Raw genomic sequence first — 25,433 nt, 5'->3', positions numbered from 1 at the left:
ATTACACTGATAAGTATAATTGTTATTAGGCTTTCATGATGTGTTGTATCGCATCGCCAATTTTCAGTACCAAGTTGTCGTGGCCCCATTGTCCCACTATGCTCACGCCTACCGGCCAACCGTCTTCCGCTACTCCAGCGGGAACAGATAATGCAGGCAATCCGGCAAGTGAGGCCGGAACAGTAAGCACGTCCTGGACGTACGCTTCAAGCCTGTCCATCTCTTTGGTTTCTGCGAGCGTTGGTGCAGTCCTCACAGCGGAGGGATGTAACAATACGTCCACTCTCGGAGAGTTCGCTCTACCCAGATCGCCACGACTGTGGCGAATCGGGGCAAGTGGATTTGGGGAGCGGAAGACGCGGTCGAAGTCAGCTTTGACCAGGTTTCGGACAGCTTGTGCTTGCAGAAAGTAATTGTCGAATGCACTGTGGGATATCAGTTGTGCATCCAAGAAAATGAATCACGTCCACACTCACTCTGCGGTAAGAGCATACGTCCCAAGGAGTATGCGCTTTTGCACTTCATGGCCAAAGCCTTCTGAGCGACTGTAAGAATATACATCTGAGATTCTTCTCTTATCTGCTTCTGGTGGTGGTGCAATACGTAGTCCTACGCCTCAAATCAATAATCGCATCGATGTGTTGGCCTAAGAATAGATGCTGACCATAATGGATACCAGAATACCTTGCTAGATTGCTACTCGCCTCGGCGCTCGCGATCACGTAGTACGCACTTAGTGCGAATGGCGTTGAAGGAAGTGATACTGGGACAACTTTCGCACCGATAGCGGACTTCAGGCGTGCTATCACATGCCGTAATGGCGTTATTGCTGACTCGTCAAGCTCTTCAGGAAAGTATTCCTGAGGTATGCCAATAACCAGATCGCCCAGATCATCCTTCGCTGATATTCGCTCTTCCGAAAGCTGGGATTCTTTCCTCCGAACTTCTTCACTAGCGGAAGTGGGGTCCTTTGGATCGAATTTTGAGAGCACATCTAGTCGGACGTGCTCAGTTTGATCTTTGTCGGAGTGCGTACATAAAAGCTCACCGAATGCAAGCTGAACATCTTCCACGTCCTTTGATAGGATCCCGACACAATCTAGACTATCTGCATATGACACAACACCCCATCTGTACTGACATTCAGTAAACTTTGTTGTTGGAGTCAAAAGTGGGTTACCTGCTAATAAGACCATAAGAGGGTTTGAAGCCCGATACTCCACAATACGCAGCAGGGAGACGTACTGATCCACCCGTATCTGTACCAATAGCTCTAAAAACGAAGTGACGTTAGCATTGCTAGTACCAGAATCAGAATCCCGATGCAAAACACTCACATATGACATGTTCCTGAGGCAACGGCTGCAGCACTTCCTCCAGAGCTTCCACCAGCGGATCGGCGCTCCTGTCCACGAAGCTCGGCAGAGTGATATGGATTTACTACCGGTCCATGAATAGAATGGACGTTAAATGAACTAGTCGACATCAATGCGTTAGAATCAGACGTCTAATAAGGTATTAAAAAAAGCAAACTTACCCCATACCAAACTCATCGCAGTTTGTCTTACCGACAATACGAGCACCCGCTCCATGCAATAGTCCAACCACGGTCGCGTCATACGGAGGTCTGAAATCTGATGGGCTCGATTGCTGAGTTGCTTGACAAAAATTAATCAAACACACCTTGAAGCATAGCAGATGAGCAAGTCGTCTTGAATTGCTTCGTGCATATATTATCTTTCACTGCAACAGAAACACCACGAAGCGGCGCGGTACATTTTGGTTCGCTATCTGATAGTGCTAAACAACACCTGAGTATGGCAAGCTGGGAGGGAGAACTCATGACATACAGTTATCGTAGGAGACAAAGGCGTTTACCCATCCTTCAGGTAGTTTGGCTGACGGTGCAAGATTTGAATAACATGATTGACGAGTATGTCGTGAACGGTTTGAATGTAGAAATACGCTCAATGCACGAAACGTTGAGCGTAGACGAGTGCTCGTCATGTTTAAGCGTAACTGATACCGCGTCGGATCCTCAAAACCTCAAACTCAGGACATGTGCACGTGCTCGTTCCATCTGCGTCGATCCGCATACAAAACTAGGGACTGGCGCGGATAGCTCTAACCGCGGATCCGCACCGCGGTTAAGATTCTCGCGGATATGCTAACCGCGGTTAAGATTCCCACGGCTACCGCAGATTTCGCGGTAGCCGCATTATTGTAGTAGAAAAAAAATAAACCAACTACTTTCATTCATTCTGTTAATTCAACTACACAAAAAGTCAAAAAAAATGTCTCAAATCAATTCACCAACATCTCCTCACTCTCATTTCATCCAAAATTACAATATGTCTTGAGTGCCAGTTGGCATCATTTCATCACCCACACTGGCATCATTCATAGATGCTGCAGCTGCTTCTATCACGGGAGAAGCTCTGCCTGTACAGCTTTCCACACCAAAAACCTGGAGAAGAGTGAAGACTTCTATATATGATCAGACGGATGATCAAGTTTGGGTTTTAAGTGATGAAGAGATTATTGGTGCATTATATACTTTATTTACCCAAGTATCACTGCTAATTATACTGTATTGAAGCTGCCAGTAGAGACAAATGGAAGTCACCAGTGTATGACCATTACAATGTCTCTGTGCACTGGTTTGATCAGGCAGGCTTAAAGAAACTCTCCTTCATCAAATGACTGTTGGATCTTGGAATGATACCCTACTTTTTTCTAATATTAATGATGCTTTTTCAATTCTTGAAGCTAAAACATCTCAAACTACCAGTTCTTAAGTATATTTTCAATTACTTGCATTAATTTTTCAATTATTTATATTTTTTCTTTGTATATTTTAATGTTGTTATACCCATACTAATTAGTGGAGTTAATAGTACATATTGATTGACATGTAACTACAAAAAGTGTGATAAGAAAATTAAAAGAGCAAAACTTACACCAGTATCGAGTGAAGGTTTGCTTAACCGCGGCTACTGCGGTAGCCGTGGGAATTTTAGCCGCGGATAAGCTTATCCGCGGTTGTTGTTGCGGTCAACGGTGACGGATGCCGCGCCAGTCCCTATACAAAACTTTTTCGCGACGAGCACTCAGGACTTCATTCCGCCTGGATACTTAAACTCCCGGATTCGCCATGGGTCACGCAGAAAATGAGGAAAGAGCTTCAAAGAAGGCAAAGTCTGCCAACCTCCCGCTCAAATCTGCTTTGAAGAAACCCAAACCGACACATCCAACGAAGCACGCTGAAGAGAAACATGACGTTCAAGAACCTATCTTATCTCAACCTAGACGGTCGCCTATAAATGAGAACTTGGCGAAGAAGACGAAAGCGGTTCGAAGGGCCCCTACACCTCCCCTTACTAAAACTAAAGCGAAAGTAGACAAGGGAAAGGCGAAAGCTGCAGTAGCGCCAGAACCAAAAATCTATCCATCGACATTTAAAGTCGTCGTTGGCACTTATGAAAAACTATTATACGGCTTGGAGGGCTCGTTTGTAGGAGAAGACGATACTGCTTTGGAAAGACCTTCGTTGAAACCCATCTTCATCTTTCCTGCGCATATTGCTTGTGTTAAAGCTGTTGCTGCATCTCCCGATGGCGGTAAATGGCTCGCGACTGGAAGTACGGACGAGATCATAAAAGTCTGGGATTTACGGAGACGAAAAGAAATTGGTGGACTCATCCAACATGAAGGTAAGTTCTGCAGTAGTTCATTCCTCCGAGTAATTGTGTTGATCTCGTACTGTAGGCTCAATCACCTATCTCGGTTTCCCGACCCGTTCGCATCTCGTGAGTGCCTCTGAGGATGGCACTCTTTGCATCTTCCGTGCACGAGATTGGGTTCTTCTGCGTTCCATGAAGGGTCATAAAGGTCGCGTGAACTGCGTAGCAGTGCATCCTTCTGGAAAAGTTGGGCTTAGCGTTGGTAAAGATCGTACTCTCCGGATGTGGGACCTGATGCGTGGAAAGGGGAGTGCAAGCACCAAACTTGGCAAAGGTTCGTCTTAGTTTTTTAACGTTTTGTAGCATCGGTTGACCGTAGTAAAAATTAGAGGGAGAACTCGTGCGATGGTCAACTAACGGAGATCGATTCGTTGTACAATCTAGTTCAACAATCGACATCTACTCTGTTGTATGTTCGACTGTCTCACCTTGTACATATCATCCGTAATAACTTCCATTTTCAGGAGATGGTATTGTTGCACACGTTCACCCACCCTAAACGTGTGCAGGATGTACGCTTCTATCGATCCACCTCGGGGAAAGAATACCTCCTAGTAGCGGCAGAGGATAAGAAAGTAACATTCTACAATACGACAAGTACGGACAGTACATCGCTACCTATCGTTGCTGAAGCAATAGGGCACCAAAATCGGTATGCTATTTCTTCCTTTCTTCTATTTCGTCTAATTCGTCTAACCTCGATGGACGACGTTTTTAGTGTCAAAGCAATTGCCATTCTCGGCGTTGCGACCCCGCATACAGCCCCAGAACGGCCTTGGACGACAATCATGTGCACTGCCTCATCCGACGGCTGGATACGGATATTTGACCTGATTGACCTTGATTCATTGGACGGCACCGAGACTGGAAAGGACGTTAAGTCCTTAAATGCGATTGCTGAATACGATACGAAGGGCAGTCGGCTCACGTGCTGTACACTTGCGGATGGTGAAATACCCGTCTCAGGGGTAACGGGGAAGCGGAAGCATGGAGAGGATGAGGATAGTGATGACGACACCAAAAAAGCAAATGAAGGGCTAGATGTTGAAGAGGAACATGTGGATGACGCTTCGGACGAGGATGAAGACGAGGAGGACGCTGAAAATGAAAAGAGCTAGATGCCCATGGAAAAGTACCGTATGCATGCAATGTTATTTATGTTACAGTTGCCATTATATCATGTACAAAATTAATACTACATGAAATCTATTGCTCGCTTACGACCTCTAGGCGGGCCTGCTGCACCTCCATCTTCCGCATCCGCATTGCTAGCAATATCAAAAGCAGGAACAGTAACATTCTGCACCACCTCAGGTGGAGGCTTCTCCACCCACATGCCCTCATCCTCCTCATCGTCTTGTAATCCAATTTCTACTTTCTTCTCGCGCTTCTTTTTCTTCCTCTTCTTTTCTGACTCTCGGTCCCGACTCCGCTCTCGAACACCCTCGCCACCCTCTTCCTCGACTTCGAATGATACCAGTGACGTTTTAGACTTTTTCTTCTTCCGTTCTCGGTCCTTGTCTTTATCCCTATCTTTCCCTTCGTGTTTCTTCTCTTTGTCCTTCCCCTTTGCGCGGTCTGAACGCGGTACGAACGTTGGTTTAAAGGCGGTCATGTCAACCTTACCAGCTGCATTGTTGTAATCGACGGGTTCTGCAGATGAAGAGGGCGCCGTGTCTCCTGACGGTTTCTCGTTCATATTAGGAGGCTCGTTATTACTGGTTCCATTAACGTTTCCATTGGCACTCGGGGTCTTCCCATCAGGTTTGGATTCATTGTCATCACTGGCGTCACCTCGATCTTCTTCTCCCTCATCATCGCTTGCGAAGATTGCCTTGAAGATATCCATGTCAGGACGCTCATACGTCAGTATGTCACGGCCTTGCGTTTCGTCTTCGTCTCCTAATCCAATATTTGATAAATCGCGGCTACCACCTGCGCGGGTGGCCTTCGACGGTCCAGGCTTAGATTCACCATCGTTCTCACCGATTTTCGTTGCACCCGCGAGACCTGCCTCTGTACCATCTGTAATTGCAAGTACGCCGCCGGTTTGCCAATTCGACGATTCTGTTGTCTTCGTCGGTTCAGAGTGTAGCTCGACTTCAGGCTCCTTTACACCGAAGCGCTTGCATAATAATCGTGCTGGAACCCACGGCTTGACCTCTCTCGTTAGCGGACCAAACATACCCAGTCGAGCAGCATTCTCTTTCGGGCTCTCTTCCTTCTCCGGTTCCTTTTCCTTTTCATCTTCACCAGGTGTAGAAAAGTATGAACCTCCTTCCTCTGGGCGATGCAGGCCTTCAGTGGCTTTTGAACCAACCTCCACAACTGCCGCTCGCGTAAAACGACCAGCCATCGCACCGCTCACGGGCTTGAAAATCTGCGCACTGCGTGCATAATCTTCAAGCTCGCGTGCAAAGGCATCAGCCGCCTGACCCGGCATACGCGAAAACGGCACGCTGTCTTCACCTGCAGCTTGCGCTTTTAGGTAAGCAGTATATCTCGTCTGTTTGACTGGATCATTGGTGAATGGTTGGAAACCTTGCAAGGCCATCTTCGCGACCTGGGCATCGAGACGAGGGATAGATGGTTCAGGTTCCGGTATTGTTGGACCAGGCTCTGGTTCTGAGTCGGCGGGTGCTGGTGCACCTGGCTTGGTACGGCTGGTAGTCAGATTCTTGAGACGTTCCCGGTCTTTCGGAGCTAGATAGTCGAAGACTGAACGGGGAGCTGCTGGGAGAGTGGTTTCTCCCAAAAGACTGCCTCGCTACATAGTTTGATTTTAATAAATGTAGTTGGGAGGTATAATGAAGCTGATCAGATTACCTGATTCGCGGACATTATGGCACGGCGTCCACCATAGCTATCTCCAGTTGGTACTTGTTTCGCACTGTCTTGAATTAATGAACCTTCTTTGAAATTTTCCTTGTCCTGCTCCCAAACTCGTCGAGGATCGGGTGACCACTCTTTTGGCACAACCGGTGGAGGGAACCTAAGTCACTATCAGCCAAGAAAACCCTGGTAAGAACATGATCATCTCACAAGTTTTCCTCGGTTATCGGTTTCTTGGCGACGACAAAGCCGTGCACACATGGTAAGCCATTATTGAATGTGGTCCTCCCCAATATGCTCAACGATGCCCCGGAAGTCTGTGATGAGGGCTAACTGAAGCAATGAGCGATTAACCACATGTAGGATCCAACACCTTACCCGCATGACCTTTGATAGACCACCTATTGCAATGCGCTCATCATCATCATCGGCGTCATAAGCAAGCTTCCGGCCAGATTGAACAAATCCACGGTCGTAGACATCAAGGTCATCGTCGTCAGCATCATTTAAAGCACCAAGACCGAATCCCGCTGAAGAAAGGTACATGAGAAAAAAAGCCTTCGTCTATGATTACGCAACAAACCGCTGATATCTGGCCCCTGCATTGGCTTCTTGTTGCCCTTGCCTCCCGCCTCAGAGGCGACTATATCGGATAGTCCCATTCCAGGCTCATATCCAAGGCCGTGTTTATTATCCTTGCGCTTGAATACCGGAACCCTTGTATCTCGTGGTGGGTAAAGGTGTTTCTTCGCTTCTTCGTGGTCTTCAACGTCTTGCAAGTCTTCTCCAGAACCAGCGGGGGCATGAGAGAGAGCATCTTGACGCTTTCGATGTTCGTAGGATATCTTGGGTCCGATACCATGCCCGACTCGCCATCCCATCTTCTTGAGAATCTGTGCACCAACGGAGTCTCGCGGTGCGGGAAGCAGGGCCGCTTCAAGCGCACTGGTGATAGAGCTGCGAATGGTAGTCAGCGCTTGCATAACTCCGATGCTTGAATGTACTTACTCTTTCTCCTCAGTAGCTTCACCAGCTTTTCTCCTTTCCCAAAAGTTCAAGTCCATCTCTTCCGTAGTATCGACTAGCTTTTGGCTATCGCGAAGTTCAGTCAGATCTTCCTCGTCCATGAAGTCTTCAGGTCGAGCAGCTTTTGCTTTCGCCCTCTCCGTTCGCGATGACCTGAACTCCGACGGAGCCCATCCTGATATGATCATGCAACCATATGAGAATAATTGAATTTAACCGGATAAAGAGGTCTTACCCTCTTTTGAGCCGACTGTGTTGAAATACCCAGCAGAGAAACCACCCGTGAAAGCGCCATGTAAGCGCCTGCGACCCTTCTCATCTCGCACCTAATGTAATGTTAGGTAATTGGTAACACGACTGTGTCGAGTGTACGTTCCTCTTGTTTCCACACCGGAACAAATTCCCCAGTGTCTTTCGATTTCTCAAGTGGCGGAAGCGGCGTTCCGATCTGAATGGAGAGTGAGTTGTAATCAGGAAATGAAAACATATGAACGCACAAGGCAGAAGTTCTCCGTTGCCTTTGAGCTGCCCGTATCGACTCCCAGGTCGTTGAGCTTGCGCTTGAGCCTGCCTGTCATCCTAATATATATGAGAAATAGAGGACTTGTGCAAGTTCTTACTTAGTTGTGAGATGGAGATGTATTCATCATCACGTGGACACTGAAATACGCCAATGATGCGTGAGAAAATCGCGTGACGCGCGTTACTGCGACGCGTCTGTGTCATTCGCGTCTCATCGTTTGCGACACATCTGAGTAACCATTTGCTTAGCAGTGGTCTCTGTATTCTGCCAGCGATGACTCTTACCGACAAGGAAAACCGACCTGCGATTGGGCGAGTTGACGTCAGCTGCCTTGCTACTAGCAGCAACTAACTCTGTTCAACGATTGCTAGCATGCCAGTCCAGACTTTCTCCGAACCCGTATCGAAGAAACGCAAGCTGGGCCTGTCAGCACCATCTGCCTCCCAAGAGTCAAAGAATGGATCTTTCACGGAGGTGCTTGAGAAGTTAAAGGAAGAAGCTGATGAGAATGGTGGTGCGTAAGGTCCGAGACGCGTGAAGCTCAAACTTACCTATAGTACTCTGCTATGCTATAGCTGCAGAAGGTGGCTCGGATAGCTGGTCGCGCCCTCCACTTCGCAATCTGGATCCTAAAAAGGACTCAATTGGTACCACTCAGATCTAATATCCAGTTGCTTTGGTACTTACTCGATGTGACAGTCTTCCAGCAGATTGACATCAAGCCGTCTCATGAGTTCAATGGAACAGGAATAAAATTGTTTGGCGTCACCGAGGTAATTACTTGTGACACGGCGTCGTGATTGTCTTATTAAACTATTGAAAAGGATGGACACAGTGTCCTGGCACGCATTCATGGCTTCATGCCCTACTTCTTCGTTCCAGCACCCCGTGGTTTTTCCGAAGATGATTTGTCACCCTTCTGCGACTACTTGAATGTAGGTAGCGACAGTATATGCTGAAATGACATTTATCTCACCAGAAATAGAAACAAGATAATGCGCGAACGGTCGACAATGTCAAACTCGCGAAGAGAAAGAGTCTTTGGGGCTATAGAGGCGATGATTGGGTTCCTTTCATACGAATAACTGCTACTCACCCGGGTTTTGTGCCTCGTATACGAGATAAGTCCTTCGGAAATGAAATTTTCCATGGAGACTGTATACTTATCTTTTTTTTTGGTGATATTCACGTTTGTTTGACAACGGAGAGTGTTCCTACAATGGCCTGTTCAACGGTATAGTCACGACATATGAGAGTAATATCCCATACATATTGCGTTTCATGATTGACACGAAAGTGAGACACGCTCATTCTATCTCATGTTTAATTGCTGACCTTAATCGAGGTTGTTGGCATGAACTGGATCGAGGTCCCGGCGGGAAAATATCAGTTACTGTCTGGAGAAAAGAAACACTCCTGCTGTCAACTGGAGTTCACCGTCGCGTGCGTGTTGGGTGACCTTTTTGCAACCTTATCTGTAACTTACTGTATTTAACAGCTGGAATGACTTCATTTCCCATGCTCCGGACGGAGAATGGTCAAAGATTGCACCTTTGCGAATCTTAAGTTTCGACATTGAATGTGCTGGTCGGAAGGGTATCTTTCCCGAAGCTCAAATTGATCCAGTTATTCAAATAGCGAACATGGTAACTCGGCAGGGTAAGAAGATCTTGGTCTGATTCTCATGTAACGGAGTTGAAAAAACTATGGACTTATAGGAGAGTCCAAACCTTTTATACGGAATGTTTTTACCTTGAACACTTGCTCGCATATAGTAGGATCTCAGGTCCTTTCGTACAAGTCTGAGTTGGAAATGTTGGAGGCTTGGCGCGACTTCGTAGAACAGGTTGATCCCGACATTGTTATTGGGTACAACATTGCAAATTTCGACTTGCCGTATCTGCTTGATCGTGCAACTGCCATCAAATCGAAGAAGTTCATGTACCTCGGCCGTATGAAAGGTGACAAGGACGAATGAATATTTTACTGTCCGTCCCGCTGACTGTCAACGTTACCAAGGTGTTAAGACTGTTGTCAAGGACACGCATTTCTCGTCGAAGGCATTTGGCCAGCGCGACTCCAAGGAAACTGACATGGATGGGCGTTTACAACTTGATCTACTGCAATTCATGCACCGCGAACATAAGCTCCGCAGCTACACTCTGAACGCCGTTTGTGCCCGGTTTTTGGGAGAGCAGAAAGAGGATGTCCACCACTCTGTTATCACGGAGTTACAAAATGGTACTGCGGAGTCAAGGCGTCGCTTGGCTGTTTACTGTTTAAAAGTACCTTCGTTAATTGACGACTCAGACTACCCTTCGCTAACGACATATTGTGCAGGATGCCTACCTTCCGCAACGGCTCATGGATAAACTCATGTGTTTCGTCAACTATATTGAGATGGCTCGTGTAACCGGAGTACCTTTCCACTTTTTACTGCAACGTGGACAGTCTATCAAAGTCCTGTCTCAATTACTCCGGCGCGCGAATGATGAAGGCTATATTACCCCTACACTAAAGGGCGGGGGAACGGATGAGCAGTACGAGGGCGCCACGGTCATCGAACCGAAGAAAGGCTATTACGATGCCCCGATAGCGACACTTGATTTCAGTTCTCTGTATCCCTCCATTATGATGGCACACAATTTGTGTTACACGACTTTGTTAGACAAGCATACTATAGACCGACTCAACCTAGTCAAGGGCGTGGACTACATCCAAACTCCCAATAACGGTCCGTATCTCTGTTGTTTGTATGATATTTGCCCTGCCTAATCGGACATAATTCAGATTTCTTTGTGACAAAGGAAAAGCGAAAGGGACTATTGCCGAGCGTCCTGGAAGACCTCATCGCTGCTCGTAAGAGAGCAAAAGCCGACCTTAAGAAAGAGACGGATCCCTTCCGACGTGCAGTACTTGACGGCCGTCAACTTGCATTGAAGGTAATGTGGATTGATGTGTTGTTAAAAATGACACGCTTATTCCCCCGAATAGATCTCTGCTAATTCAGTATACGGTTTTACCGGCGCAACAATTGGAAAGTTGCCATGCTTGCCCATTTCGTCGAGTGTCACAGCATATGGTCGGCAGATGATCGAGAAGACGAAGCAGGAGGTTGAAGCCGAATATTGCATCGCCAATGGTAGAGAACACAATGCGGAAGTGATCTATGGTGATACCGATTCTGTCATGGTTAAGTTCGGACCCTCCGACCTTGCAACCGTCATGCAGATGGGGAGTGAAGCTGCAGACCTCGTGACGGCCAAATTCATCAAACCCATTAAGCTCGAATTCGAAAAGGTGTATTTCCCGTACCTTTTGATCAACAAGAAGAGATACGCGGGCCTGTATTGGACGAAGACGGACAAATATGATAAAATGGACTCGAAGGGCATTGAGGTACGTTTTATCCGATGACAAAAGTACCGTTGTTTATAATTGTACGGGCATGCAGACAGTCCGTAGAGATAACTGCCGACTAGTCTCTACCGTCATCGAGACGTGTCTACACAAAATGCTTATTGACCGTGACGTGAAAGGAGCTGAGGAGTATGTACTCAAATTACGTCGCTGCTTCCATCTAATCCAGCGTTTGCTAGTTACGTAAAGCAAGTTATTTCTGACCTACTTCAGAACAAAATCGATATGTCGCAACTTGTCATCACGAAAGCACTGGCAAAAACAGGTGAGCCTACGGTTTGTGCTAGTCCACACTGCGACAGGATACTCATATCGGACCTCCGTAGATTATACCGCTAAGCAAGCGCACGTTGTACTCGCTGAGCGTATGAAGGAACGCGACGCGGGTTCGGCGCCAGCTCTGGGTGATCGAGTAGCGTATGTCGTCATCAAAGGGATGAAAAGTGCGCGGTGAATCCCTTTAATCAGTCTTCTTATATCCTGATTTGTTGGTTCAAGATGCTGCTGCATATGAAAAATCGGAGGATCCTATCTACGTACTTGAAAACAATATACCCATCGACACAAAATACTATCTGGAAAATCAACTTTCCAAGCCTCTCATGCGAATCTTTGAACCGGTCCTAGGTGAAAAGGCTAATTCACTACGTACGTCGCATCGCCATTTTTTATGCACTGATCTAACAACTTAATCGGACGCTAGTATCCGGAGACCACACGCGGACAATTCAAATCGCAACGCCAACTGTAGGGGGTTTGATGAAGTACGCAGTGAAGACCATAACATGCCTCGGATGCAAGACGGCTCTGAATGCGAAGAACAGCTTAAAGAGTATGGAATTGCTTGTGATACAATGGCATCCAGACTGACGAAAATGCTCCACAGATGGTGTGGTGTGCAACAATTGCAGACCGAGACTGGGTGAATTCTACCAGAAGCAAACGGTGACTACATCAGCCTTACAGGTGTCGTTTTCGCGACTTTGGACACAGTGCCAGCGATGTCAGGGCTCGTTGCATCAGGACGTTCTTTGCACGAGTAAAGACTGCCCGATTTTCTATATGCGCAAGAAGGCACAAAAGGACGTGGAGGACTCTGTTGCTGTATTGGAAAAATTCGACAACGAGGTGTGGTAGCACGTACTTGTACTTTTTCGTCTCAGGACTCTAGTGCTTTGACTTCATTAATCGTGTCCGTGTTTTGCAACTTGTATACAGTACTCACACGCAATATCAGTCAATAAACTGTAGCTAAAATCAGTAATGACTCTGTTATGAAATACATATTGACGGAACGCGCCGAAAACGCGTCGCGTCACGGGGCCACCGCGATCGCGTCTTCCTTAACCACAGTTACCATACCGCACTCACCAGCACTCTACTTAATTTGACGTTAGGCATGGCTGTTGTTGATATTGAGAATGCAGTACAACTAGCAGTCCAAGTAGTGCGCGATGCACATGCTAATAAGAAGCTGAGGTGCGTGTTTCAGGTTCAATCCATTTTTAACGCTCAATTAATTCACATACCGTTTCCCACCTGCATTGCCCGTCCTGCCGTACCAGCCAACTTACCAACCGGCTAGTCCGTCAAGAGGTTGAGAAAAGCCTTAAACTGGATGCTGGAACGCTTGATGAGAAACAGTACAAGAAACGGTTAAGTGAGACTGTCACCTCTACAGTTGTGAGTAGATTCACTTCGCCTCATGCGTTCTCAATCTTACGACTACTTTCAGGAAGAGCTACAATCTCAAAAACCCAGTAATGGTGAAGTCAAATCGGATGCAAAGGTGATACAGAAAGAAGGCAGCGCAAAACCGAGTTCATCCAAGAAGAAACGGAAATCTGTGGATGCGGAAGCCCCGGAGGCGAAGAAGCCAAAGAGCAAGTCGAGAACATCTAAGGTAGCTGATTCAAACACGGTTGACAATGTCAGTAAGACATATTCTTGGCTCATGACGCTGTTCTCAAGCATGCTCATCTATTGTTAGGAAGGAAAGGTTAAAGAAAGCTCCCCTTCGAAACCTGCAAAACCGACATCTGGTAAAAAGAAACGCAAGGAGGAAGTATCTACGGAACAGACACCAAAAGGGGAGCCAAAGGCAGATGTAACAGTCGAGTCCATTCCTCCAGAAGAAACGAAAGGCAAGCACAAATCCAGGGTACGAAGATCTTCCTAAAATCCGAGAAGGTAAATAGTTTATTTCGTAGGAAGTTATTATGTCCGACGAGGACGGGGATGGGGGCGCCAAAATCAGTGCGCCTGTTTCACCTACATCCCCCAGGAAACAGGCAAAGCGGTCTGTTCTTTCCGAATCAGAAGTGCGTCCAATACGATTCATATTATATCTTTTTTTTTTCTATGCGATAGTCTACTAATAGTCTACCATGCAGGATGAGGCTGAGCCGAGTACATTGCCAAAGAAACGTAGGAAGTCAAGCAAAGGACAGTCAAAGGGAAAAGAAAACTCGAAGACCGTTTCCAGCAAGGATAACCCAGCGAGTACGGATAAACATACTGAAAATGAGCCTGCAGCAAAGGAAGTCGAAGTATGTTTGGGCGGTTGTTTGCAGTTGATCATTTCTGACACCGGCTGTTAGGTACAGAGCGATTCCGAACTCTCAGTCTTAATCGATGAACCTCCAGCCAAGAAGGGAAAGAAGTCAAGGAAATCGGAGGGCGAGGTATTTCTTGTGCCTTATGGTGTGGTTACGCGACTGAAATTCTAACGTTGTAACAGAAGTCTGAAGGTGCCGCCAAAGAGAAAAAGTCGCCAGCAAAAAAGGAGACGAAAGAGTTGTCCCCGGATGAGGAACAGATAAAGAAGCTCAAGGTGAATATTTTGCGATTGACTCTTTATTTCCGTAAACAGATTTGAACACTTTGAAAATGTTCACTAGAGTTTCGTAGTCGCTTGTGGTGTTCGAAAAATTTGGAGCAAAGAACTGAAAGACTGCGAAACGCCTTCAAGCCAGATTTCCCACCTACGCAAGCTGTTAACTGATCTTGGCATGAAGGGGCGATTTAGCCTCGAGCAAGCAAAGTCAATAAAGGCGAAGCGTGATCTTGCAAAAGAGATGGGTTTGTCATTTATTCGCATTTATACTTATACGCACTACTCGTAGCTTACGTGTGTCTCTAGAGGACGTTCAAGAATTTGCAGAGAGATACGCGGGCGATCGGCCGAAACGATCCACCGCAAAGGCGATGCCGATTGAAGCTGACGCTTCCAGCGATGAAGAGGAGGAAGATGAGCCGTCTCGCCCCACCAAGGTACGTGCAGCATTTATCAGCCCCGTAACTTATTTATATTATTGAACGCATTTTACGAATGACCAGACCGCCCACCGAAGTATAATGGACTTTTTGGGCGATCAAAGTGATTCAGAGTAGGAGGGCTTATTGGCCCGCTTTTTCGGAATCTTCGCTCTTGTACAGTCGTTTTGTCGTTTTCTTTTCTCCCTTTTCTTCTTTTGGTATTTTATAATTATTCTTAGCTTAGTATAAGTCTCGCTTGGTAAATCTCTGAACTGTCGCTTGTCTACAGTTTAGAAGGTTGTGTTATTGTGTCGTTAACTCGAAGTCGCTCCACATGCTCTGTTTATTCCCTCTGAATTTCGCCCGAGTTATTTCCTACGTGTGTTTTCATGTCGCGCTGTGTATGTTGCTAGCTACAGATGCAATCACAAGTAGTGAGCTCTAGCCTGTTAAAACCCGGAAAAAAGCTACCTCCCGTGAAGAATTGGCATAAATTACGGAAACATCTTACTGTAAAATATTTATTTAATCGGGTATGGTACCAAAACGGAATGCTGATCGGCGCAGCTTCGGCTGCATGGCTTTGACTCTGATCTCTCATCGCACCAATTCAGGTCCTTACATCCCGTGTTTCCCGCAGACCTCGTAGCTCACTGAGAATTTTTCAGGCTTCCTTCTACCATCTATCCATTCGTTTCCTCCGTTCTTCACGTGGGTGTTAGAAGCATATCTCGCGATAAGGCTAACGAGTGCACAAAAGTCAGCAAAAGAATGTGACGACACAAGCAACTAGTGTAGACCAATGGTGTCGCCTTCTTCTATCCTATGCGCGGCATAGGAATTTATTCTTCCTGAAAGTTGATGACGCGGAGGTTGTCGGCGGAGATTGGGATGAGATTTTGCGGAACGAGCGTATAAATCGTATGTAGTGCGTCCTCATTCATGTTTCATTCTTGATATGTACGGTTCTTCGCAGGTCGTGTGCTTCCCGATTTCTTGGCATTCCTACTAGAAACACTTGTTGTGAAGAATATGGCCTCTTACGAACCTCCGAAGCAGAATCGTTCCGTAATACTTTACTGGAGGACTCCAGAAGAGTGGGGTGAAGTCTTGCACGAATGGGTCAGTGTCTCAGTGTCGTCTGCCTCCTATCACGCGTGGCGTTGCCTTCTGACTTGTATTTTATTGATCAGGCAACATCTACCGGCCAGCTTAACACGATCCTTACGTTTTACGAAATCACGGATCCTCCGGTGCCTTCACCTCTGTCGGGCATTCCGGACGTCATGATACGTCGTGCGATTGCATCTTTGGGGCGAACGGCACGTGCTCAGCTTATTGGCGTTGCGGATGGTGAGGGTGTGCGTTTCTTTCAGGGTATCTCGCGGTAAATGGTGAATAGTTAGAAGGTATGAATCTACACGCCAGTTATTCTATGTATATGTATTGACAAAGTTGTATGCTTAGTAGATAATGGATTTGTACTGATAGTAATGTTATAGTGCTTGACATAGACATTCTCTGCACAGGCCATCGCTACTTGCAGTTTCTACATTGGGTCGTTGATGACCGCTTGCAAGGTGTTCAAACCTGGGCTTGAGAATCTCCTCACTATGTCTGATTCTTGCAGAGGATTTCCAATCGGGCTTCGCCCGCCTTATCGACCGAAGTTGAACAATATGGTCGCATTCTAGTAGTCATTACGTTGCATTCGACTTCTTCCATTTCCTGCTCAGTGCCAAGTGAAGCTCTGTCAACTCAGAAAAGTCTCCTTGATGCTTCTCTGGAGCAAGAAATTGCTGTATATGGCATTTATAATCTGCACCAGAACTCGTGGGGTTCTTACTTCCTGGTCAGATCTTTCAAGGATGTTCGAAACTTTGATAAAGCCGTATTGCAATTGCTGGGGTAATTGGGCATTGAGCGTTTTTATCTTGCTACCTTGAAATCATGGCCTATAATGTCAGTCATATTGTGAGCATACAATTCTCCAGCATTTCATTTTTTGTGTCATCCATGGAACTAAGCTTGTTGGACGCTAGCGTCTGCTTGAACCGGTAAGCACCGAATTGCGTCCGCGTATCTGCCTATTTGTGCACACATGTTTGTTGAATATTTACGCCCAGAATACAAATATCAAAACTTTAATCAATAAGAGGAAATGCTCACGGCATTTGCGGAGATAACCGGCTAGGAAATGTGCGAATGGAACATTTTGACAGGGGATGTTTGGCCCTGTTGACATCTATGTATCTTCATGAAGACATGTTCCAGAGCTTTATTTGTGATGTCTAGACTTCCAGAATTCGGTATTGCTCCACTTCAATGACCCGACGGAATGTGACTGAATTGAAGAAGTGTGTCGAATAAATAGAACTGTGCGACCACCTCCGCAAAGAGTCAACGTGTCTTTCGTGTGTCTGGTTTTCTGGGTTTTGGTCGGATTATGTGTGCGTCGGGAATCTCGGGGGAAGGCTGCTGGCTGCGTACCTGACAGCTTCTAAGCATACAAAAGTCAGTGCGTTTGACATCGGTATATGGCGCGCTTTGAGCGGGCTGGCGAGAAAACGGCCGGAATTGAATGGCCAGGGACGGAAACAAAATACCCAAAAATGACGGATCGTCGCCATCCGCTCCGAGGTTATTGCCGATCGTTCGGGAGAAGCCGTCAAAGCCGACAAGTTTAATTAAGTCTCGGTGTGAACTATTCCTTTTCTTATTTTTCTGTGACCTTGGATTTGCATTTCCGACCACAGCTGCGCCAAAGAGGCATGAAAGTAAAAGCAATTGATCATGCCCCCACAGGAGAATGCTCGGCCGATCAAGCGTAGTATGAGTGTCGCGGAAGGAATATCTGTGATATAATCCAGCACGCGGGAGAACCTAGCCAAAATGGATCCGAAACTGAGGAAATGGCAAAGGTCATTCTGTCACTCGTACACACTCTCTGTTCCCGCTGTCCCAGGGACCGTCCCATCTCTCGTCTCCCCACTCCTCCATCCTCACTAGGGAACCTCCCGTCCTCTGCGTGCTCCAGGGCACTCTGGCATCTTGCCACCTCAGATGCCCTACTTTAGCTCGGTCAGAAGCGAGTTGGTCCAGAATCCTGCCTCAAACCCGAGGCAACGGACTTCCGACGATGTTGCTTTTAGGCCTCCACTACCGACTTTTAACCACGACGAATCGACATTAAATAACCCTGGTAGCTTGGCAAATGAGTCGGAGAAGTGCTCTCCAGAAGCCACCTTACAGCCACCTGCAGCCCCTACCTCATCAGGGAGTGCTCACAGCTCGCGCAAGAACCGGAGGAAAGGTTCTCGTATTGAACATGGATTGCGTGTGCACTGGGACCGATTCCTGAGGAGAGTTGGAGGTGGTGTAGAAGATTCAACCGATTCTGTTGTTGCCGAGAGCGGGGAGCAGGATGGTGCAGAGGTAGACTCGGAACGGCGCGTCACGGATGCAGATTATGAAGATGAAGATACCGAAGACGAGAAGTCTGTAAATGAGGTGGTAGTTGACCGTTCTTGGGGACGCTCACGGACAGGTTCCGATTCTATGTCTATTGACGAGGACGGCCCGAACAAGTCAAGTAGTGATCCTCATAATCCCGGAAGTGTCGACAAAGGTGGTACCTTGGGCAGTGACGACCTAGATAGTGATGCACGACATTCTCATCGATTTTGGAGCTGTTGTCTGCCGTTAAGTATGATTAAATGGCAACTGTGGAACTCGGCGGTCAAGTTTTTCTCGTCTCCATTCCACAGCCAAAAGTCTGAGGAACGTTATCGAAGAGAAATCTGGTTCCAAAGCAAGGTGAGTTTAGACATTATTTTATGAGGCGCACCTTATCATATCTTTCCAGCCTCTTGCATTGTGGTCTTCTCTTTTCTTCGTTATCAATTGGGTTCTAGGCTGTGCACTCGTCCCAAAACCGTTCACGATTGCCGATACCATTTTCTATTTCGCGGTGAGCATCGCATTACAATCGACATTCGGGTAACAAATTCTTATTCTCTACGTAAAGGTTGCTCCTGTTGTCACGCTACCAATACCTTTTCTTGTGATGTTTGACTTCGCTCGCGACAGGCCATACATTTATAATACGGCGGTTATCTTATCAACATGGGCGTGGTCGGTGTTTCAGGTCGTGGAAATGTAAGTCACTCGTCTCTTACTTCTTTTCTCTCCAGCGCATTGCCTTTCCTTTCCAGTTTTCTCTGTGGCTACTATTCGGGACACAGCCTGTATGGCTTGTCGTGTGGGACCAAGGATTTTCTGAGTCTGTTTTAGTATGTTGTCCTACCTTTCTGGACTGCCTCTGCAAAACTTAATTCTTACTCTTAGTTACACGTCGGCGCTTCAAACAATTGCCCTCTTTGGACTGAAAATGAATCGCTTTCCTGCAACCTTAGGAGCGTTGGTTTTTCTCGTTATGTGCGTCTATCATCAGTTCATTTCACAGCATCGAGTCTGGATTGATTGGGCCTGTCCGTGCTAAACATAGGTCCGCTTCCATGGTTATCCCGCACCGTATTGGATGGATACGCAGTAAGTTCACATTTGTGACGCCCGCACTCCACCCGGTTGACGTAACTTTGCTATTCTGAATTAACTAAAATAGACGATTTGAACTTCATCTTCTTCCAGGGTTTCCTCCTTTATATTCATTATATGAAAGAAGTTGTGCGTATCTTTCGCTTTTTAATGTGCCGTTGTGGATTATATCCTCACATGAATAATAGGCCGAGCGGAGGCTCTACGAGTTACGTGACCGACTCAAAATTCAATTCAAGGCAACGCAAATGGCACAGGTTAATGAGCGAAAGGCGTCAGAATCCAAACGTCGTCTCACATCGTAGGTGCTGATTAATTGCAATATTCCTTTCCACTTATGCTGAAACAAACTCAGCTACGTGTTCCATGATAAGCCTCGTTTCTTCGAACTATACGCAAGGTGTTGCTCTGACACTTCACTGGATTGCTATTACAGGTCCGAGTTCCATTGAACACAGCGCGTAAGCACCAGCTTCTTGGAGGGCGTTAATATGTTAGCTTACGATCGCTCCACGCTCGCGCAACTAGTCATCGCTGTGCAAAATATGGAGGCATATCGTGCTATCCCCAAAGACCAAGAGGTTGAGTTCTCCGCTCTTTCGGGCAGTCTGAGTATGATGTCGAAAGGTATGTCAATGTTCATATGTGCCTACATCATGCGCCAACTACGTTTTGATCACTTGGGCTAGTTTTGAATGACGTTTTGGACTTGTAAGCACGTCAGATGCACATATTACTTCTGCATCTAACATAGAGCCATAGCAATCGAATGGATAGCGGCTTATTGGAGTCTGTTTCTATGGTAGAGTAACACTCTTACCATTCTGAGAAATTAGGACTGATTCCTGGCTAGCCTTACGCCTTTCATGCCGTTATGCGCTCAATGTTCGTTCCTTTGAAACTGGCTACTGATGCAAGAAATCTCCATTTCGACACTGAATTGGACAACTCCATTGATATCGTACGTTCTTCCGTTACATTTTAGAAGGCCACTGGGCCTAATCCTATTCGAAAAGGTTGCCCGCCATGCAGTCTGGGAAAGCCTCGTTGCCCAGGACAAGCTTGTTATCCAAGACGGAATAGATACTTTCGAGAAAGACATGGAAGCTCATCCTGATGAGGATGGTGTTGTCGTCGGTGACGAGATGCGCCTGAGGCAGATCGTCACTAACCTTGTTAGCAACGCGTGCAAATTCACACCGGCGGGTGGAACACTCACTGTGCGCACACGCCTCATTTCACCCAGCCTGCCCCAAAGTTCAAGTGACAGGTACGGGCTGAGATCGAATGGAGACGCTTCTTCCACTACAGCCAACTCGCGTAAGCGATCTTGCGACGTTGACCTTGAGCGAGGTGGATATTCTGGTCTGTCAGCACATACACTGGATCAACATAATGCCTCACACCGAAAAAGTTCCACTCTGGATAAAATTATTGTGCGGATAGAGATTTCAGACACCGGATATGGCATCAAGGCAAAGGATATCGCAAAGGGAAAGCTCTTCTGTTGGTTTATTCAGTTTTTTTTTTTGGCATTTCTATGTTACTAACAGTATTTCCTTGATAAGCGGCGTTCAATCAGACCCAACAGGGCAGACTTCAGGGCGGTAAAGGTACTGGTCTTGGTCTCGCACTTGTTCGACACATTGTCTCGTTAAGTGGTGGCCGACTTGGTGTCCAGTCAAAAGTAGGGGTTGGGTCAACTTTCTGGGTTGAACTTCGTATGTTTGTGTTTGCAGACTTTTCTGTCCCGCTTTCTGACTTGAACTCTGTAAGCCCTTGGAGTTGGCAAGAAAGCGGCAGGCGGAACTACCAGCTCTGATCCAAGTTCCGACCGTGGGGGGCCTTCAGGTATTGCAGGCGCAAGACCAAAACCTACCCCAGTGCAATCAATGGCAAGATCAAGGCCTAGTTCTAGCAGTAGAACGGTTTCTCCTGCGAGAAGCCATACACACATGGGTGGTAGCAATTCATTCGGACAGGCATCTCAGGCGTCGTCGGCTCTGAAGGGCATCATGGAGCAAGGTTAGTGTAATGTCATAAGGAAGTATTTTTCTGAGGCTGTTACGCCCGTAGGTGGTCTAGTCGAGCTTGGACCATCCAGGATCACCGAGGGTGGATGTTCTATACCGACTCGCTCAATCGGCGATCCATCGACTGGTACGGACACTGGCAGCTTAGCTGGTGATCCACCATCGCCAAACGACCGGGAGTCTAGGAACTTTCAGTCGACGATGCGACCGATGGAAGGTCGCGGCGTTTCCCCTACACGCCGTCCTTCACACGTCGACATCCCAAGACGGCCTTCTTTCGGCCATGCCAAAGGGTCTCCTCCGGCTTCAGCAGAGCTCACGGCTGAGAACAAGAGCCCGCGGCCCGTTGCGCTGGACCCACCGTTACGAGTACTAGTGGTAGACGACGATCAGTTAACACGCAAGTTGATGAAGCGGATGTTGCAGCGATTGGGTTGCACTGTATCGACAGCCGAGAACGGGCAAATCGCGTTTGACCTCATCACGGGAGATGGGCGCACCCCTGGGTCGGATGGCGGCGAAGTTCCAGGCCAAACAACAGCGTCATCAACCACGCCCATGCAGCGCAACTTTGAGGGTCCGCGGTACGAGATAATTTTCCTAGACAACCAGATGCCGGTTCTCTCGGGACTTGACCTTGTCGCGAAGCTACGTGAACTCAGACGAAAAGATTTTGTCGTTGGTGTTACGGGCAACGCACTACTGTCTGACCAAGAAGAGTACCAGCAGGCTGGAGTTGATTAGTACGTCCATTTGCTGCCTAGCTTAAGTGACTTCGGTGATTCTCGGTGCTAATGGATCGACTAGTGTTATCACGAAACCTGTGTACGAAATCAACTTGAAAAGCATGATAGCACTGGCTGCTGAACGACGGAAAAATGGTGAACCTTCGCCTCGACCGGACTGTTAACGACTTTGAATGGTCTTGGGATTTACTATTGTTGTATATCAATTATATTTCGGGGTTATCGGGTCGCATATCTTGGGTTACATTGCATTTACATTATTTACACGGACTGTTAATATGCAGCAAACGTTTGAGTGTATATACATATATCATTGCCGAGAGAGACATGTACCGAAGTAATATTATATTATACTATGATGCCGTGAAGGGTAAGGAGTGCTGAAACGAGTGCTTTTGTAAACGAGGGTTCATCTGCCAAGGGACTAGATCACGGGTGTGCAGCACGTGGTCATATACGGCTGCTGCACGAACTTCGGGGACGCCCCAGCCATTAACCCTCTCTCAACTCTCACTTCCATCATGTCCGACAACGGCACTAATCCAGGCGAACATCGCCCGCCCACAGATGACCTCAAGCCGCGCGACGCTCCCCCGACTCCTCCGAGTCCCGACGACTTGGACGCAGGTGAGAAGCAGCATATCAATCTTCCCGTTCCATGCCGTTATCGTCCTTAACACGCGTCATCCCAGACTCCAAGGGCTCCCGGAAACGCGAACGCGAGGTCTCTCTCGAACCTGCAACGCCCAAGGTGCGTGTCGCCGCGTCCGGCACGACATCTGGCGCATGTGTTCAGTGGCTCATATTCAACTTTTTCCCTTTCGTGTGCTTCCACAGGCGGACGAGCAGGCTGCAGAAGACGCCCAGGAAAGACGTACGCCAGCACCGAAGAAAAAGAACCGCGTAAAGCTCGGCACAACGAAGGAAGAGGATGAGACGCCGCCCGCGTCTCCGACCAGGATACCAGTGGAGCTGTCGACTTCGCCTCCGTACGAAACGAAGGTTCGACAGATCAGCAGGAAGGTCCGTGGGATGAAGTGGGATGACAAGGACAGACCAACACCTGAACTCTCGCAGGATATGATTGCATCTGCAGAAGATGCCGACTCAAGGGATCCGAACGTTGAGCTTGAGGCTGCTGCTGAGATCTCGCCGATGCAGCGGGCCGTGACGTCCGAGCAGAGCGTCCCTGCTACAGACGAATCACTCACATCCACAGAAACCGTCCCGGAGTCACAAGTGGACGAACGTCCTCCTCCGGACTCTACACTGACAATGGACTCCGATTTAGATGATCAAGAAAAGGGACTCAAGCGGAAAATTGGCGATCGACAAGCGAGTGCCAGTCTTGAAGAACAATCAGGCAAAGCTCGTGTAGAAGCTTCCAAGCGCTCTCGTGATGACCATGACGAAGACGACAACCCTCGAGAAAAGAAACGTCCTACTCCACCTCCCGAAGAACTCGACGAGGAATCGGCCGAGCAGGATTCCAAGGACATAACCCCTGATCCTTCACAGACTGGGCCCGTTGCACCACAACCTAAAGTCGTGGGTTGTCTTGTTAAACTTTATTGCAACAAAAGGTTGATTCTATTACTTGTATTTGACAGGGAGGCTTTCTTGCATACGCAGCTACCTCTTCACCATTTGCATCAGCAAAAGGTCCTTCTGTCTTTGGCCAGAAGTCAACACCCTCTCCAAGTCCACTCGCCGGAACGAGCAACGGCTCCGCATCCAGTTTTTCATCTGCCTTTGCAATGAAGCAATCGTCACCGTTTGCAATACCCGGTGGAAGCAAACCCAGCTCCACAACTGCCTCGGCTCTTGCTTCTCCTTCACCGTTCTCATCAAACACTGCGAGTGCGAGCGCTTCAAATAATCTCTCAACATCTCCAACGGGTACCAAACGATCAGGATTCGAGGCTTTCGCATCAGCTGCATCCCCTTTCGCCGCAGCGTCGCGATCTAAATCACCGCCGTCCGGGCTCGGTTTGGCTCGTAGCAAGAGCCCAACGCGGCGCGGCCCCGGATCATCAATTAATGCATTCAAGTCTTATGCTGGATCCGGGACACAAAGCTTCTCCGCACCTTCACCACCAATAAAGAAACAACGCCACGATTCTGGTGAAGATGCTGAGAATGAAAAATCTGTCACACGTAATGCGCTTGACTCTACCTCAAATGGCGCAAGTCCAGAAAGCAGTGAATCGGAGGAAAAGGCCGAGCAGCCTACATTCGCTGACCGCCTTAGGGCGGAAACGAATGTTCTCGAAAGCCAAGAAGGCAATGAAGACGAAGGCAAGATCGTTGTTACAGAGCGAGAAGGTAAATATTCCCGGATTAATACCATTGTTTCGTGTTATTGATCATTTTCTATTACTCTAGTCCAAACTGGAGAAGAGGAGGAGGATACGATCTTCCAAGTACGCGGAAAGCTCTATGCATTAAGTGAACAGAATGCATGGAAAGAGCGCGGGACGGGTTTACTCAAGCTAAACGTGAGGAAGTCGGACGGTTGCAACGCAAGACTGGGTAAGCTAGCTACCATCTGTGAAGCTCCAGTGGCATTGATTAATTTTCTCTATATCACATCATAGTCATGCGGAAAGAGGCGGTATTCACACTCCTGTTAAATGTCACTCTTTTCAAGGGCATGAGATGCACAATCGCACAAGATCCTCGATATGTGCGGTTCAGCTGCATTGAATCTGGAAAAACTATTCATTATAATTTACGAGTGAGTAACCCAACTATTTTTAATTACCGGTAGGTAAATCGAGACTGAAATTTTATATAATAGCTTTCAAACGCGAAGGTCGCATCGGAGCTCATTGAAGAAGTCAATGCAAACATACCAAGTGACGAGCCAGGCGATGCTGTTTAATATTCAATCTCCAACTTCTCCTGTCCTCTCTCCTCAGTTTCCACTCTTAATTCGCCATACACTTCTACGTCGCTCTCGCTGCCCCTCCACACATAAACTGAGGGTGTAAATTACGGAGAAACGCCTTCTTTGAGCAAATACCCCGGTCTCGTCTCTTTGCATGCCATTGCCATTTCCCCTATTGCTGCTGAACTCCGTCACGACTGCTGTATATATGTACCGATCACCTACATCTGCTAATTATCTTGCTTTCTGCTCCCCGGGTTATGTATCGGCTTAATAGACAATGATATATGTGCTCTGGATTCTTGGAGTATGGTTGTTCTGTAAGTTACGTAGTGAAGTTTGGTTGGTTAGATTGTGCATAGTGATTCATCCAAAGAAGCGAATGCTTCGTTTGATACGTACAGT

General features: G+C 47.4%; 8 protein-coding genes across 8 annotated transcripts; 5 read left to right on the top strand and 3 right to left on the bottom strand.

Moving 5' to 3' along the window:
* Positions 1-25: 25 nt before the first annotated feature.
* On the bottom strand, positions 26-1,843 carry FOMMEDRAFT_74348 (amidase signature enzyme; the record flags this gene model as incomplete). Its single annotated transcript, XM_007261408.1, has 8 exons — positions 26-425; positions 477-609; positions 665-994; positions 1,049-1,131; positions 1,181-1,273; positions 1,338-1,475; positions 1,538-1,634; positions 1,684-1,843. The coding sequence occupies 8 exons, from the start codon at positions 1,841-1,843 to the stop codon at positions 26-28; spliced, it is 1,434 nt and encodes a 477-aa protein (XP_007261470.1).
* A 1,311-nt stretch (positions 1,844-3,154) lies between these two features.
* Positions 3,155-4,861, top strand: FOMMEDRAFT_72126 (WD40 repeat-like protein; the record flags this gene model as incomplete). The annotated part of the gene is made up of 5 exons (XM_007261407.1): positions 3,155-3,713; positions 3,769-4,017; positions 4,073-4,152; positions 4,208-4,395; positions 4,462-4,861. The coding sequence occupies 5 exons, from the start codon at positions 3,155-3,157 to the stop codon at positions 4,859-4,861; spliced, it is 1,476 nt and encodes a 491-aa protein (XP_007261469.1).
* A 77-nt stretch (positions 4,862-4,938) lies between these two features.
* Positions 4,939-8,179, bottom strand: FOMMEDRAFT_137805 (uncharacterized protein; the record flags this gene model as incomplete). Its single annotated transcript, XM_007261406.1, has 10 exons — positions 4,939-6,368; positions 6,408-6,510; positions 6,570-6,735; positions 6,786-6,904; positions 6,954-7,105; positions 7,159-7,532; positions 7,584-7,776; positions 7,837-7,927; positions 7,978-8,049; positions 8,099-8,179. The coding sequence occupies 10 exons, from the start codon at positions 8,177-8,179 to the stop codon at positions 4,939-4,941; spliced, it is 2,781 nt and encodes a 926-aa protein (XP_007261468.1).
* A 241-nt stretch (positions 8,180-8,420) lies between these two features.
* Positions 8,421-12,779, top strand: FOMMEDRAFT_164466 (uncharacterized protein). Its single transcript, XM_007261405.1, has 20 exons — positions 8,421-8,435; positions 8,496-8,638; positions 8,700-8,771; positions 8,824-8,897; positions 8,949-9,059; positions 9,110-9,245; positions 9,314-9,420; positions 9,470-9,567; positions 9,623-9,783; positions 9,843-10,085; positions 10,144-10,409; positions 10,465-10,858; positions 10,915-11,066; positions 11,119-11,523; positions 11,579-11,673; positions 11,724-11,809; positions 11,871-11,987; positions 12,043-12,192; positions 12,248-12,376; positions 12,431-12,779. Exons 2-20 carry the CDS (start codon positions 8,497-8,499, stop codon positions 12,679-12,681), a joined length of 3,189 nt encoding a protein of 1,062 aa, XP_007261467.1. The 5' UTR covers positions 8,421-8,435; position 8,496; the 3' UTR covers positions 12,682-12,779.
* A 2,558-nt stretch (positions 12,780-15,337) lies between these two features.
* Positions 15,338-16,334, top strand: FOMMEDRAFT_137803 (ESCRT-II complex, vps25 subunit; the record flags this gene model as incomplete). The annotated part of the gene is made up of 6 exons (XM_007261404.1): positions 15,338-15,416; positions 15,471-15,513; positions 15,563-15,723; positions 15,779-15,924; positions 15,996-16,211; positions 16,270-16,334. The coding sequence occupies 5 exons, from the start codon at positions 15,338-15,340 to the stop codon at positions 16,191-16,193; spliced, it is 627 nt and encodes a 208-aa protein (XP_007261466.1). The 3' UTR covers positions 16,194-16,211; positions 16,270-16,334.
* An 868-nt stretch (positions 16,335-17,202) lies between these two features.
* Positions 17,203-17,802, bottom strand: FOMMEDRAFT_150046 (uncharacterized protein; the record flags this gene model as incomplete). Its single annotated transcript, XM_007261403.1, has 2 exons — positions 17,203-17,685; positions 17,743-17,802. The coding sequence occupies 2 exons, from the start codon at positions 17,800-17,802 to the stop codon at positions 17,203-17,205; spliced, it is 543 nt and encodes a 180-aa protein (XP_007261465.1).
* Positions 17,803-17,865: 63 nt separating this feature from the next.
* On the top strand, positions 17,866-22,302 carry FOMMEDRAFT_150045 (uncharacterized protein; the record flags this gene model as incomplete). The annotated part of the gene is made up of 18 exons (XM_007261402.1): positions 17,866-18,618; positions 18,668-18,772; positions 18,830-18,960; positions 19,017-19,094; positions 19,150-19,239; positions 19,310-19,353; positions 19,427-19,488; positions 19,548-19,660; positions 19,715-19,759; positions 19,826-19,986; positions 20,049-20,070; positions 20,122-20,161; positions 20,213-20,320; positions 20,376-20,865; positions 20,928-21,080; positions 21,136-21,384; positions 21,436-22,135; positions 22,200-22,302. The coding sequence occupies 18 exons, from the start codon at positions 17,866-17,868 to the stop codon at positions 22,300-22,302; spliced, it is 3,447 nt and encodes a 1,148-aa protein (XP_007261464.1).
* A 622-nt stretch (positions 22,303-22,924) lies between these two features.
* On the top strand, positions 22,925-25,022 carry FOMMEDRAFT_130679 (uncharacterized protein; the record flags this gene model as incomplete). The annotated part of the gene is made up of 5 exons (XM_007261401.1): positions 22,925-23,686; positions 23,749-24,463; positions 24,524-24,670; positions 24,736-24,875; positions 24,939-25,022. 5 exons carry the CDS (start codon positions 22,925-22,927, stop codon positions 25,020-25,022), a joined length of 1,848 nt encoding a protein of 615 aa, XP_007261463.1.
* Positions 25,023-25,433: the final 411 nt, after the last annotated feature.

Source organism: Fomitiporia mediterranea (assembly GCF_000271605.1).
Source record: "Fomitiporia mediterranea MF3/22 unplaced genomic scaffold FOMMEscaffold_1, whole genome shotgun sequence".
NCBI lineage: Eukaryota > Fungi > Basidiomycota > Agaricomycetes > Hymenochaetales > Hymenochaetaceae > Fomitiporia > Fomitiporia mediterranea.
This window is presented reverse-complemented; position numbering and strand designations above follow the sequence as displayed.